Source organism: Hordeum vulgare, chromosome 1H (genome assembly GCF_904849725.1).
Source record: "Hordeum vulgare subsp. vulgare chromosome 1H, MorexV3_pseudomolecules_assembly, whole genome shotgun sequence".
Lineage (NCBI taxonomy): Eukaryota > Viridiplantae > Streptophyta > Magnoliopsida > Poales > Poaceae > Hordeum > Hordeum vulgare.
In genome coordinates, this window is record NC_058518.1 from 149,742,890 (window position 1) to 149,758,533 (window position 15,644).

At 45.3% G+C, this 15,644-nt stretch overlaps 1 protein-coding gene and 1 long non-coding RNA gene across 3 annotated transcripts; both read left to right on the forward strand.

Annotated features, from left to right (window-relative positions):
- The first annotated feature begins 775 nt into the window (after positions 1-775).
- Positions 776-12,499, forward strand: LOC123427490 (probable serine/threonine-protein kinase PBL7). 2 transcript variants are annotated; one of them, XM_045111557.1, is made up of 5 exons: positions 776-1,391; positions 1,946-2,081; positions 11,098-11,368; positions 11,569-11,701; positions 12,067-12,499. In XM_045111557.1, exons 1-5 carry the CDS (start codon positions 915-917, stop codon positions 12,307-12,309), a joined length of 1,260 nt encoding a protein of 419 aa, XP_044967492.1. In that variant the 5' UTR covers positions 776-914; the 3' UTR covers positions 12,310-12,499. The 2 variants fall into 2 exon arrangements, with proteins under 2 accessions (XP_044967492.1, XP_044967500.1); XM_045111565.1 differs by having other exon boundaries at positions 11,110-11,368.
- Positions 12,500-14,312: 1,813 nt separating this feature from the next.
- LOC123408278 lies at positions 14,313-15,415 on the forward strand. The gene is made up of 2 exons (XR_006612723.1): positions 14,313-15,035; positions 15,186-15,415. It is a non-coding gene; the product is annotated as an uncharacterized LOC123408278 (long non-coding RNA).
- Positions 15,416-15,644: the final 229 nt, after the last annotated feature.

Consider the following 15,644-nt stretch of genomic DNA (forward strand, 5'->3'; position numbering starts at 1 on the left):
GACCATGAATTTTTTAATGCATATATCATGACAAATTTAAGAAATTCACCATGACAATTTTATTTTATGGTTCATGATAAATTTGAATCATTGACCATGCATTTTTAAAATAATTGATGACAAATTTCTTTTGAATTATGAACCATGTCAAAATTATTTCATGGATCATGACAAATTTTAGTAATTCATCATGACAAGTTTTGTTTCTTAATTCCCTTTTCTATGATATGTCAACTTTTTTTACTTTGAATGTAGAAGAAAAGTAGTTGAAACATATCATGGCAACTTTAGTGTAAACATCATGCAATTTATGTACAATACATACTACAACTTTTATTCAAAAAAATCATCAAAACATATTGATATGAGATCTAGTTTCGAAGATCTTGTCGTGACGGATTTAATAAAAACGAATTTTCAATCAGATTTTTCATTTAAGAGATAAACCATTTTAAAAAACTAGAAAACCCCAAAAAATTCTCACATACATGTATGCGGTGACGTGGCAATCTGTTGATGCAGAAACGTTCGACCGTTCCTCTTTAGCCCACACCTTTAGCCCACACGTGTGCATTTATCAGGGTCAAAAAATATATTATAGAAATTAAGATGCATGGCATGTCACTTCCTATGATTTTATTATTTTTTGACACTCCTCCATTTTCCCTCTTAGGAGCTCTCCCTCACTGACTATGTGGTCCCACCACTTCCCACCGTGTGAAACCTCGGTGTCCGCGCATAAAGAAAAGGAGAGCTTCCGCCACCACGCAGCTCCACTCCACTGTCTCCATTCCGCTCCGCCACTCCCACCCCCCCCCCCCCCCCCCCAAAACCCTCGCCGGCCTCCCCAAATCACACTCCCCTTCTCCCCAAACCCTCAGACCTAGGGTTCCTTCTGGCGAGCCCCCGCGCTAATGTCGAGCGGCGGCGACGATTACAAGCGCGAGGAGTCGGTGGCGCTCATTGTCATCGTCTCCCTCGCTGCGCTCTCGCTCCTCTCTCTCATCGCCGCCTTTGCCTACTACTGCTACATCACCCGCAAGGTCTCCCGCCGCCTCAACTCGCACCCACTCCCCAAGCGCTCCTCCTCGCCTCCCCCACTGCCCCTGCCGGCTGCCGTGATCCCGCCGCAGGGGAAGGAGAGCCCGTCCAGCAACTCCGCCAGCGACGGGGCCGCGGCTGGGGCGCTGGTGGTCGGCATCGACAGGGGCGTGCAGGTGTTTGGCTACAGGCAACTGCACGCGGCGACGGGCGGCTTCGGCCGGGCGCATATGGTGGGGCAGGGGAGCTTCGGGGCCGTCTACCGCGGGCTGCTCCCCGATGGGAGGAAGGTCGCGGTCAAGCTCATGGACCGCCCCGGGAAGCAGGGCGAGGAGGAGTTTGAGATGGAGGTGAGCTGGTCTGGGCCGTGACGTTGTAGTGGTACGAATTGTGCATTTCGAGTACATAATGCTAATGGTAAATGCTGGTTCTTCAAGTGGCCATTCTACCACGGCCAAGTTTGTCCCGTTTGAATGGAGAAATCACGGTGTTTGCTGAGCGGAAATGGGGTCGCTGTGGGGTTTGTTTTGGCTTGCCCTTTGTGAAAAGAAAAATTGTGAATCATATGGTGGTGAAGGACAGATGTTTTTTAGTTCAGCTAGATTGTTAGGAGATTTTGGGTGTCATTTTTCTGGATGCTTTCAGGCTTTCAGCTATTTGTTGGTTTCTTAGTTGTCTTGGCTTCAAACCAGATTTTGTTTATTGAATCAAACCAAATATATGAGGAGCTTAGTCACGAAGGCTTGAATGTTTGTAGTCTTGACTATATGGCAGGTTGTAATATTCTGAATTTTAGCTAGGGGTTGGTGCTATTTGGCTTACTAAATCCTTATCAACTAATTAGGTGTGTGGCTGGTAAATTTAGAAATTTGTTGATGTTTATTCGGATGTGATCTTTATGTAGGTTGAGCTGTTGAGTCGGCTTCGATCATCTTATTTGTTGGGCTTGATTGGCCATTGCTCAGAGGGTGGACACCGCCTACTGGTGTATGAGTTCATGGCCAATGGGTGTCTCCAGGAGCATCTTTACCCAAATGGAGGTATGACCATCTTTATTACATCAAATATATATGTGCTTGTCCATTTGATGTGCACAGATCATGAAAGGTGTTTGACTTTGTTACTTAAGTCCCACAACATTGAAACATCAGAACATGTATCTTATTTGGGCGGGATCTATATCCCTAGTGTTAGTTTGCATTTTTTTTCCCAGAGCACACATGAGAATTGTGTGTCAATTCATTAAGAGAGAAAAGAGAGTTTAGCTGTTACAACCTGGGTGCCCGTGGGCGAGCCCGGCACCCACAACCTGGGTGCTATTTAGAGAAAAATATATTTAATGCAGTTTGCTGATGTGGTAGTCAACAGGTTTGGATAAGTTGTCCAGGTTGTTCGCCACATGGCATCTGAGTCAGCATGAAACCACCTGAGTCGGGACCGATGTTGTAGAGTTGATGGATTTCATCGTTAGGGATTAAAAATAAACGATATAGGAGTTTAGGGTTGTAAAGTGAGCTTTGGTAAGGGTTGATTGTTGTAAAGTACTCCCTCCGATCCTTGTTAGTCTGCATATAAGTTTTGTTCGAAGTCAAAGTATTGTTACTTTGACCAAATTTATAGAAAAAAGTATCAACATTCACAATACCAAATCAATATTGTTAGATTCATTATGAAATGTAGTTTCATAGTATATATATTTTGTACTGCACATGTTGATAGTTTTTAATATACATTTGGTCAAGGTTTGTAAAGTTTGATTTGAGATAAATCTAATATGCGGAGTAAAAAGGACCGGAGGGAGTAGAATTTTTTCTATTTATTGAGGTTATGGTAATGCTCAATTGCTTTTTCAGTATCATTGTTATCGTTTGATGTTTGAATGTGTGGTAGAGATCATGGAAAGCATTTTTCACATAGTGCTAATGCAGGATAACTTGTTTACAGCTCCATTGAGGCTTTGTGAGGAATAACGTTGGTACATTATTGGGGCTATTTGGTTTTCAGGAACACCAATCCATCATCGCGTTAGTTGGTCTATCATGGTTGATCCCTCAAAATTGGTGGCATGGCCCAATCCCACATTTATAACTAAAGCTATGTAGTTAGATGTGGTACTGGATGGACCAACCATTCCATTCCTCAAACCAAACAAGGGGCTAGGATTTTTTTTAGAAGACTATGGAAGTGTTTATTAGCCCTGGCCTCATCATAGATGCATACAGCCAAACTTATTACGAAGTTTATTACATCATCAAGAAAAATGATCTCAACCAAAAAGGAAGAGACCAAAAGATCCAGATAATAACTCACCAAGCAAGACTACTCTATAAACTAAGAAATCTGATACTGACACGTCACCCAAATCGGGGCATAAATTCCATGGTAATCCACTTGTGGCAAAAGCTGCTAACAGCATGCCATGCAACACTAGCCAACGCACAATCAAAGAAAAGGCGTTGGATAGTTTCTTGTTCATAGCAAAAGGTACATCCTGTGTCACCCTGCTACTCACACTTTATTAGATTATCCTTAGTAAGGACTACGCCTATTTGAGACACACTTTAATTTTAAGAGTCAGTTTGAGACGCCATAACCGTTTTGACCTAAATCTGACTCGCTTATCCATTGAAGCCGAATACATGGAGTACACAGAAAACATCCTGTGGTATGAAAAGTCTTGTCCATGAGTTAATTGAGGCCCTACTACTTTGAGGATGATCTCATTCCAATCATTTAAATGTTGTCCAAAGTGCTTGTCGAAAATCAACCAAAGTATGCTCCACCCCGAAAACAGCGGCTACTGTGGCATCCTTATGATAGACAATATTAAATAAACTTGGGCACATAGCTGATAAGTGCATGTCCCCGATCCATTTATCTCCCCAAAACGTACCGGTTCACCATTGTCTACCTTAAGCAATCCAAATCGCAAAAAAACTTTCTTCACCCTCATTAGACTCTTCCAGAAGTGTCTCCGTTGGCTTGGCTTCAACCGAAGTAAGTGGTTTGTGTCCCAAATATTTGTTTTGCAGTAGCGATTTCCAAACACTGTCCTCTGTTAACAACTTGAATATACATTTACTCAGAAGACACCTAGGATTGCTTGGTCAATTCACCATCCGGTTCCTCAAGCCAAACAGCTTATAATACCTAACTGTCAAACCGAGATAATCATCTACTTAAAGTTTCAGTCTGAAATAAAATCAATCGTATTTTCAGACTAAGAAGAATAAGAAATTAATCACCATTGACTATGAAGAATAAGGTATTTCCAGTTCCCAACATACAGGCTGTCATTTGACGCCCCAAATATAATCGTTGTTTATATCTCTAGGTTGTTGATTTATATGGTAAATGTAATGGACCTCAACAAGGCTGATAGCCGGTAGGTACCTCACAAATCTGAATATATGTACAATTTTATTAGTGTCATGCCTTCTGGAGTGCACATATAACACTTACTGATGAGGTCCCGTATCCCCCAGAAATTATTCATGCGGCTTCTTAACTAAATTGGAGCTATTTACATGTTGCAAGATGAGATTTAAGTGTACTATCTAATATCAGTGCTATTGGCTTGGTATCGTTGTGAAAGAAAACATGCTTACCTTTTGCTGGTGTTAGTTTATTTATTAGTAGAAAAGAGTAGGAACTACTAGTGAAACAAATTTGGGTTTCAAGCCCAACTTCTTTCTTCAAGATAAGAACTTGCTTGTCCTAGCGTGTAGCTTGCATCTTTAATCAGGAAAGAATGGATCGTGTCCTGAATAAAAAACCTTTTCTTAGAAAAATGTGAAGCCGTCTATCTCCTGTTTGGTCTGGGACTGATGCCATTGTGTCAAATGAGCTTTCCAGTTTAGTCATCAAACCATTTAGCATTTTGTATATGGATTTTGTGGAGGTGCCTTTTGAAGGCACATTTTGTATATATTGCATGTTATCAACTTAGGATAATTCTAGATATTACTCCCTCCATTCCTAAATATTAGTCTTTTTAGATATTTCAGTACGAACTACTCCCTCCGTTCCAAAATTCTTCTCTTAAATTTGTCTAGATATGAATGTAGCTAGTCACGTTTTAGTATTTAGATACATCCATTTCTAGACAAACTTAAGACAAGAATTTTGGGATGGAGGGAGTACATACGGAGCAAAATGAGTGAATCTACACTTTAAAATATGGCTATGTACATCCGTATGTAGTCCATAGTGGAATCTCTACAAAGACTTATATTTAGGCACGAAGGGAGTATAATTTAGAAATATACAAGGCGAAATGTACTAGTCCATCCGTTCACAAATATAAAGATGTTATAACTTGCTTCTGAATCGGATGTATATAGACACGTTTTAGTGTGTTTGTTCACTCATTTCAGTCCGTATGTAGTCCATACTGAAATATCCGAAACATCTTATATTTGTGAACGGAGGGAGTACCAGTTACACGCACAGATGCACCACAGTCCCTGATTCGCCACTGAATAGTTTCCTGTTCCTTCCTTGCCACCAGATTTATATTTTCTCCTCCATGCCATCAATGGTGACCATGTTGCCCCCATGCCATGGTACTTATTTATGCACCCTAAACCTCAAGGTCACAATGGTCAGATTTGTAGAAGTTAATCATGTTGTTTCTTTAGGATTAGGAAAGAAAGCCAAACCGAGTCCTAGTAGTATTAGGATTCCTAGTCCTAGTCTATTTCCATAGTCCCTTGTGGACGTGTATAAAAGACACCCTAGGGGTGTTGATTGTAACACCAGAAAAACAAAAAGCAATACAAAGCAAAGGCTCGACACGGGCCTTTAGCCATCAAATCCATCGATCAGTTTTATTCGTGTCGCTAGTTACGCAAGTTCCGTCAAGTAGCCGACCGAAGCAAGAATCGCGTAGGCACGCCTGTACAACTGCATACGCACGTTCAAAAGCCAACAATTGGTATCCGAGCCTCGACGATCTACGATCTACGATGACGGACAGCGACGCTGAGTCGGTCAAGTCCGGCAGCGGCGGTGCTAAGGCGAACAAGAACGGCGACAAGGTGAAGAAGGGCGTCAAGTCAGCAACCAGTGGTGGAGGAACGAGCGGTGCCAACGTCCAGGCGCATCGCAACATCCCCATCCAGTACCCGATGCTCACCGACGCCAACTACGGCGTGTGGGCGCTGAAGATGAAGATTATTCTCCGAACCCTTCGAGTGTGGCAGGCAATCACGGACGACGACGTCGATGACGAGTCCGACGAAGGTGCCATGGCCGCCATAGCCCAATCCGTGCCGGATTCCGTGCTGATGACATTGGCGGAGTTCGAGACGGCAAGAGAGGCGTGGAACGCACTCAAGGAGATGAGGATCGGAGAAGATCGCGTCACCAAGGCACGGGCACAAGTGCTGAAGCGCCAATTTCACAAGTTGCAGATGGAGGAAACTGAATCGGTGAATGACTACGCCATGCGTCTTACTACTTTGGTGGGAGAGATCCGCGCGCTTGGTGCAAAGCTTGATGAGACCGAGATCGTGGAGAAGTTTTTCAGTTCAGTCACTGATAAATTCACGTACATCATCGGCACGCTCGAGCAACTTTACGACATCGACGACATGACCATAACGGAGGCGATCGGACGATTGCGGACATGGGAAGAGAATGCTCGTGGCTGTCGGAAAGGCAAAGGAGGAGGTAGCGACCAACTCATGTACTCGCGCGCAGATTGGGAGGCCCCAAGTAGCAAAGGAAGGCGTGACGGTGGCGAAGGCTCAAGCAACACGAAGGGCGATGGACAAACCGGAAAAGGCAAAGGAAAAGGCAAACCACAAGGTCGTGGTAAGGCGGGCCAATCTAAAGAGCAGAAACCACGGAACTTGGACTTGTCCGAGGTCAAGTGCTATAACTGCAATAAGATGGGTCACTTTGCGAAGGATTGTCCAAAGCCTAACAAGCAGGAGATCAAGGCAAATTTGGCAAAGCAGGAAGACGAAGGTCCAGGTCTTCTGATGGCCGAAGTTTGTGATCTCAACTTCTCGCTGAAACGGTGGTTGTGAAACCAAGCCGGAAGGTGCTACTTCATGAGGAAAAAGTGAGACCAAAGTTATCCGGTGATCAGAACGTGTCGTGGTATCTCGACACGGGTGCCAGTAACCACATGACGGGGTGCAAGGAGAAATTTCTCGAGCTGGAATACGATGTTGAAGGCTCGGTCAAGTTCGGTGATGGTTCAGCTGTGGAGATTTGCGGGCAAGGATCTGTCCTCTTTGAGGGTCTCACAGGCGAACATCGCATACTCACCGTAGTGTACTACATCCCACGGCTGCGCAACAACATCATCTCTATTGGGAAGCTTGACGAGAATGGATGCAAGGTGAATATAGAGAGCGGAGTGATGACGATCTTCGACAACCTCCGAAACGTGCTAGCTCGTGTTAATCGCACACGGAATAGGCTCTATATCCTCAACCTTGATCAATCTCAACCGGAGTGTTGGCTTGCCAAGAGTGATGATGATTCGTGGTTATGGCATGCTAGATTTGGACACGTTAACTTCTACGCCTTGAAGAAGATGTCAAAGATGGAGATGGTATCCGGGATGCCAGTTATCGACCATGTTGATCGAGTATGTGACGGGTGCTTGGTTGGAAAACAGCACCGCAGGCCATTCCCTGCTCAGTCTACCTATCGTGCAAGTGATGCACTCGAGCTGCTCCATGGTGATCTATGTGGCCCTATCACCCCGGCAACTCACGCTGGAAAGAAGTATTTCTTCCTTGTGGTAGACGACTACTCGAGATATATGTGGGTCATTCTCCTACGATCTAAAGATGAGGCGTTTGAAGCGTTCAAGAAGTTGAAGGCTGCAACGGAGATGGAACACAAGCTGAAGGTTTGCGCTCTACGGATAGATCGCGGCGGAGAGTTTACGTCGAATGAGTTCAACGACTACTGCGAGAAGATTGGCATAAAGAGGTTCCTCATGGCACCTTACACGCCGCAGCAGAATGGGGTCGTTGAAAGGCGCAATCGAACCGTTGTTGACATGGCAAGGAGTTTACTCAAGAGCAAGAACCTGCCGGGGACTTTTTGGGGAGAAGCTGTCTCGACGGCGGTCTATCTTCTCAACCGGGCTCCAACGAAGGCGGTGATCGGCAAGACTCCGTATGAAGCAATTTATGGACGTAAGCCGAATGTGTCTCATCTACGGATATTCGGGTGCGTGGCACATGTGAAGACGGCGAAGCCGCACCTCTCAAAGCTTGCCGATCGTAGCACCAAGATGGTGTTCATCGGATACGAGAGCAGTTCTGGCACCAAGGCATACCGTTTCTACGATCCACAAACCAAGCGTCTACGGATTTCACGCGACGTCGTGTTTGAAGAAAACCAAGCGTGGAATTGGAGCGCCGCAACTGACGATGCTCCAAACAGTAACATATTTGCAGTTGAATTTCCAACTGATGATGATGCAGGGGAGAATGTCCAGGTGGTTGGCAAGACACCCAACCAAGGTGACCACAATGGTAGTGATCATCATGGTGCCGACACCGACGACGACGCGCATAGGTCGCAAGGAGATAGCGACAACGCCGCGCACGACACAGGCGGAGATCTCGACGACAACATCGACAACGAGGCGCATAGTGACGACGACAATCAAGATGATGGTCACGGTCACGACGACTACGCCGACGACACGTATGTCGATGACACACCAGGGTCTCAGCCGTCTTCCTCAAGTGCATCAACACCGACACAATTTGTGTCGCCTCCTTCGCAAGCCACAACGGACTCCTCAGGGCCTCGTCGCTACAAGACCCTCAAGAAAGTCTACAAGTACACAAAGCCAGTTACACTCGAGTACTCCGGACTATGTCTTTTCGGAGTTGAGGAGCCGGCGAACTTCGTAGAGGCGAGCAAAAGCCGTAGTTGGACGCACGCCATGGATGAGGAGATGAAGGCGATTGAGAGCAATGGCACGTGGACTTTGGTAACCCGTCCTCCAAACCAAAAGGCGATAGGTTTGAAGTGGGTTTACAAGTTAAAGAAGGACACACAAGGTGCCATTGTGAAGTACAAGGCAAGACTCGTTGCAAAGGGCTACGTACAACGTCAAGGAGTTGACTATGATGAGGTGTTTGCACCGATTGCTCGAATCGAGACGGTGAGAGTGCTCCTAGCTTTGGCAGCACAAGAGGATTGGAAGGTTCATCATATGGATGTTAAATTCGCTTTCCTCAACGGCGATCTCACAGAAGAAGTGTACGTGGAACAACCCCTCGGCTACGAGAAGAAAGGCGAAGAAGGGAAAGTTTACAAGCTCAAGAAGGCACTTTACGGGTTGAAGCAAGCGCCAAGAGCTTGGAACTCAAAGTTAGACCGAAGTCTGGTCTCGCTCGGGTTCAAGAGATGTCCCCTCGAGTACACAGTCTATACAAAGAACTCCAAAGGCTCAAACCTGCTAGTTGGAGTTTATGTTGACGATCTGATTATCACCGGAGATAGCGTACAAGAAATTGAATGTTTCAAGGCGCAAATGAAGAACAAGTTCAGCATGAGTGATCTGGGATTACTAAGCTATTACTTGGGCATCGAAGTGAAGCAAAGCTCCGGAGAGATTTCCCTATGTCAATCGGCTTAAGCGGTCAAGTTATTGGACAAGTGTGGCATGTCAGATTGGTACGCGACACAAGTTCCAATGGACCAACGTCACAAGTTGAGCAAGCGTAGCTCAAATCCGCCGGTGGACACCACAATGTATCGAAGCGTTGTGGGTAGCCTAAGATACTTGGTGCATACCCGATCTGACTTGGCTTATTCAGTCGGGATCGTGAGTCGTTTCATGGAGAATCCGACAACCGAACACATGAGCGCGGTCAATCAAATTCTACGCTATGTGAAAGGCACAATTAATCTTGGTTGCACGTACAGAAAGGGAAAGGAAGGATTGATCCTTCGTGGATATTCAGATAGTGACATGGCAGGTGATGTTGATGACCGAAAGAGCACAAAGGGCATGGTTTTCTACCTTGGCCCGAACCCGATTAGCTGGAATTCTCAGAAGCAAAAGGTGGTGGCACTGTCTTCATGCGAGGCAGAATACATAGCGGCAATCACGGCGGCTTGTCAAGCAGTGTGGCTGAGAAGACTCCTAGCTATTCTTGCAAAGCGGGAGGTGCAGAAGGTGTCATTAAAGATTGACAACCAAGCTGCAATCTCATTGTGCAAAAATCCGGTTCATCACGAAAGGAGCAAGCACATAGATACCCGGTTCCACCATATCCGGGAGTGCATTGAAGAAGGGTTGATCGAGGTTCAACATGTGAACACGAAAGACCAACTTGCCGATATTTTCACCAAGTCCCTCGGTCGACAGAAGTTCATCGAGATGAGGAGGAAAGTCGGAGTGCAAGAAGTGAAGTCAAGCAACAAGATTAAGGAGGTGAATGTAGAAGTTAATCATGTTGTTTCTTTAGGATTAGAAAAGAAAGCCAAACCGAGTCCTAGTAGTATTAGGATTCCTAGTCCTAGTCTATTTCCATAGTCCCTTGTGGACGTGTATAAAAGACACCCTGGGGGTGTTGATTGTAACACCAGAAAAACGAAAAGCAATACAAAGCAAAGGCTCGACACGGGCCTTTAGCCATCAAATCCATCGATCAGTTTTATTCGTGTCGCTAGTTACGCAAGTTCCGTCAAGTAGCCGACCGAAGCAAGAATCGCGTAGGCACGCCTGTACAACTGTATACACACGTTCAAAAGCCAACAAGATTGATGTCACAAAATAGAAGGAAGGATTGAAATGAAAACTGGTGGCCTGGAATTGGAGTGAACAAAGGGCTTGTTCGTTGGTAATCAGGAGCTTGAGAGTTATTCATGGCATAGAAGGATCTTTCTATATATCGTACAGTCTTGCTTTGTTAGTATGGTTGACACTGTTTTATGCATGCGGCTAGTTGGCATTTCCTGAAATGTCATTTTTCATGATTGGTATGGAAATGCTAATGTAGCATATAAAGTGTTAATGTCACTATTCATTAAGCCTGTTCTAATTGTTGACTGACAATGTTAAAGTTATCAATGTAGGTTCCAGTGGCGGTATATCAAAATTGGACTGGTCGACAAGAATGAGAATAGCTCTTGAAGCAGCAAAAGGTCTGGAGTATCTCCATGAGCGCGTTACTCCACCTGTTATACACAGGGACTTCAAGAGCAGTAACATTCTCTTGGACAAGGACTTCCATGCAAGAGTCTCAGACTTTGGTTTGGCCAAGCTTGGATCTGATAGAGCTGGTGGTCATGTGTCAACTCGAGTTTTAGGCACACAAGGCTATGTCGCACCAGAGTAAGACTAGATACCTTCGATTTGCTTCAGAAAAGAAATTACTCTGATTGGCAGTCCTTATGTTAACTCTTTTTCTCTCAAGCATGCAAAGTCCATCGTGCAAGAACTTAAATTTGATACTGACATGCGCAATCCCTTTTTCGTGTTTTACTCGACCAACTATTATGTCTAATACTGTGCACGTCCTGTGAAATCTGTAGATATGCATTAACTGGGCATTTGACAACCAAATCAGATGTGTACAGTTACGGGGTTGTGCTTCTGGAATTGCTTACCGGCAGGGTACCAGTTGATATGAAGAGGTCTCCTGGAGAAGGTGTTTTAGTTAACTGGGTAAGCAACTAAGCATAACATAAGCTGAAAGATTGAGTTTCTGATTGTTGTGGTCTTAAGTTCAATTTTGTTTCTGCAATGTTGAAGGATAATGTTAATTGAATAATGTATAGAACTATAGATACTATAGTCTACATAAATGGAAGTGTATTCCTCTACAAATATGTACGTGCACTCTGATTGTGCAATTTCAGCTGTGCTATGATTTTCATGCGCTTGTTAGTCATGACATTACTTGTCTTAATTTGGATCCATCTTCCTCTTATTGTTCTTGTTCTTGGTAGTAAAAGGTCATGGTTTCATGAATTTTTCTTCATATCTGGACTTTGCATACACCTAACCCTTCACTTGTTGCATTGATGCAGGCATTACCTATGCTCACTGATCGAGAAAAAGTTGTGCAGATCCTGGATCCATCACTGGAAGGTCAATATTCATTGAAAGATGCTGTTCAAGTGGCCGCTATTGCTGCCATGTGCGTCCAACCAGAGGCTGACTATAGGCCACTGATGGCTGATGTCGTCCAATCGTTGGTTCCACTTGTCAAGAATCGTTCTGTTCCCAAACCGTCCAACCCAAATGCCCAAGCATCAAGGCCACTCGACTAAGAAACCGACTGTGATGGCTATTCTTCTGGGATTTCTATCTAGAAACTAAAAGTGGACAAAAGTGGTTGCTGAGATGATGGGATCTGTATGCATCTTACATAACAATATCTTCCACTACTGGTGGCGTTCTCGGTTTGGAAGGTGCCTGGTAAGCCGGTAGGTTTATGATTTAAGCATGGATTCAGTCTGATGGCCCCGGAAACTAGTTTTGAGTTTGAAGGGAAGTTCTCAAGTCATGTGCCAGTAATGATGATGTTAGGTGGTGGGAAGTTCATCATTACGTCGCAGTGTTGTTATGAGCTGGCGAAATTTCCGTGTGATGTTTATTTCTATTTTATTTTGGCTTGACAAGTATGTTAGGTGGTCTCAGAAGCATGTTGCTCAAGGTCTAAACTCCTAGGCTAAGAACACTCATCTCGGTGATGCCGCGTAGAAGTGCTTTCGCTGTGTTCTGTATGTGTAATGTATAGTAGGTTTCTGGAACTCATACTAAGGACGCGCTTGATTCCCCCCGTCAAGCTTAACTAGCTAGGTCCGCGTGGGAAGAATTTAGCATATTTGGTTGGTTGGATTGTATCAAAAAAGCTGGCCAGCATGAAGCGAAACGACCGAATTGGCCATTGTTTCATAGCTAGGCCCAAGCGATGTAACCTGAGGCATGTGGGCGTAGGCGTCGCACGCGTGGAGGCGGCCTGGAGGCGTCGTTGTTTCTCTAAGCCGTGGCATGAATTATCCTCATCGTTCTCTCTCCCCTTTTCTCACTCACAACGGCAAGGGCTTCCTTTTTTGGATAAGGAGTAGATTTTATTAACTTAAAACAATGGGCAGTACTGGGCGTCGGTGCGAACGCTCGTGCCGGTCGTAGTGCGGCCGTCAGATCTCTTGATGCAACAAATTTTGGTTATGATACAGCAACTTTCGTCCACGGTTGCAACAAAAATATGGTGGTAACAAAAAAAAATCTACGTGATTGTAGCAAGAAAACGATGCTGATGATGCGTGGTAGCAAAATAAAATAAGGGTTGTAGCAAAACAACTCGATGAATTCGGGTTGCAACTCTGACGAACGTGTATGCAACTTTTTTAGTAAACAGTTGCATCAAAAATGGATACCGGTTGTAGCAAAAATTAACACGGTTGTAGCAAAAGTCAAACGCCGGTTGTAGCAAAAATTCGACAAACTCGAGTTGCAACCAAGCATGGATGTAGCTTTTTGAATGGACAAATTATAGCAAAATGACAAATGTTTGTATCAAATTTACACATGGTTGTAGCAAATATAATAAAAAGATATTGCATACCCCTGCCAGCGAGCCGCGTAGGCCGCGCGCGGCCGGCCTGCCGGCTGAAAGCGTTTACCTAAAACAAAACATCAAAACGATACAAACATAATAAATATATACTCAGCTTTTGCATAACTAAGACACACACAGTTAATACCAACATACACAAATAATCACACTGACAAATAACACAGTCTTATAAGACCCAAGCTATGCCTTGATGAAGTAAAAAGAAAAAACCCTCTAAAGTTATCAAAATAATGATCAACAAATTACAGCAGTAACTATATCCCTCCCAATCATTTTTAACATCACAAGTATATCGAAAAAGGTTTTCAACAGTAAGGCCTTTAGGAAGAAGACGAACTCAGGTGTCATCGGTTTAATTTATTAAATATCGGATCATGAGTTTTCATCCTGAAAATCAAGCGGCTCCCTAGTGTCGAGCATCGGATTCATCACCGCGCCGGCAGGACATGAGGCGCATGTGTAGCATCGTTGGATCACCTTGCACGTTCGGTGTGTCCTACTCTCGCGTGGCCGGGATAGGTTGCAGCGCGGCAGCTGCTCGCAATCCCCGTGGCGCACACCAAAACCTTGCTGTCCTGTTCAAATGGCTAGAGAGAAATCTGTGAAGGAGGTCGCTTTACAGTACTTTTCATTATCATATACGGAGTATATGACTGACTATTTAGTGCTCTTAAAGTCTCAAAGTCGATCTTGCTCAGAGGAACTTTAATTTCTACTATCATGTACTACCTCTGTTCTGAAATAGTTGTCGCCAAAGAAAACCAGTTCAAGTTCTGTTACACTACGTTTTTTTGCACTTTTCCGTTTTACCCTCGCGTCGACCACACTCCCCGCCGCTCACTCCTCGCTCTCTCTTCTCCCCGTCGCCTCACTTCTGGCACCTTACCCACCTCGCGATAACCACCACGTCGCTTACCGTCTCTCCCCATCCGCCACCATCTTTCTCCCGCCTCCACTCACACCCTTGTCCACTCGCATCCTGCTCCACTCACACCCCGCATATGAGGTCAAAGCTTGGAGTTTTGCTCCGACAGCGAGCTTCCGGGCGACGGAGGTGCTCGATCTGCGTGCATAGCTACTTGATCTACGGGCGCTTGCTCTCGATCCGGCGACAGAGGTTGGTCCTAGATGGCGATGAGGATGCCCTGGCCGTCACGACCAAGGAGGCGTGACACTGTGCGGGAGATGGAGACGAGGCCGTTGCGGTGGTGGGGTTGGACTTCGTGGCCTGAGATGAGGGGGCCATTGGCGTCACGGTGGAGGCAGTGTGGCGCCGTAGCGGCCAAGGGCTAGTCTGCCTTTCCTGCCGCTGGAGGGAGACAACAACAGGGGACCGGAGAGGAGGAGGCGCACGCGTCCGGGACGGTGTCCGTTGTGTTCTCTAGCCGTACGTTGACGCTGGTGTCCACTACGGTAAGTGCACGACTATATGGTCCTTCGTCACTCTTGTCAATCTCCTCTACATAGCATCAAACCACTTTAGTACTAACTTTGGATCTTAAGATCAAACCAAGCAAACTTTGAGTAATTTATGCACTGGCTAATTTGTCAACTTGAGGACAGCGGAGGGGTGGAGAAGCCCTGGGTGCTCGTCGAAAAGGGCAATTGGCCGGATCCGGAGCTCCGGTGCTGGGAGGTGGAGGCACGAGGAGGGCGCCGCGGTGCGTTGGTGTTGTTGTCCAGTGCACGGAAGAGCACAAGCGGTGCATCGAGCAGCTAAGATGCGGTCCTATCCTTATTTTAGTGCGAGGGACTCGACGGGGATAGAAACACGTCTCGTCGTTTCGCAAGAATGGATATCATTACAAGTACATGTATTGAAAAGATGAGTATAATAAGTTGGCTTATACTCGCCACAAGCTACATCAGAGTCACATCAGTACAATACATACAATCATCATGAAGCAGAGCAGGTTCGTCTATGGACGAAAAGAAACGATAAAAGAACGACGTCCATCCTTCCTATCCCAGGTTGCCGGCCTGGAACCCATCCTAGATCGAAACTCCAAATAGCATAATCAG

Excerpts from the sequence above, each read along its gene's own strand:
- LOC123427490 (XM_045111557.1), top strand. The coding sequence starts at position 915 with ATGTCGAGCGGCGGCGACGATTACAAGCGCGAGGAGTCGGTGGCGCTC. Across the intron at positions 1,392-1,945 it reads AGGAGGAGTTTGAGATGGAG|GTTGAGCTGTTGAGTCGGCT; the intron begins GTGAGCTGGTCT and ends ATCTTTATGTAG. Across the intron at positions 2,082-11,097 it reads GCATCTTTACCCAAATGGAG|TTATCAATGTAGGTTCCAGT; the intron begins GTATGACCATCT and ends ACAATGTTAAAG.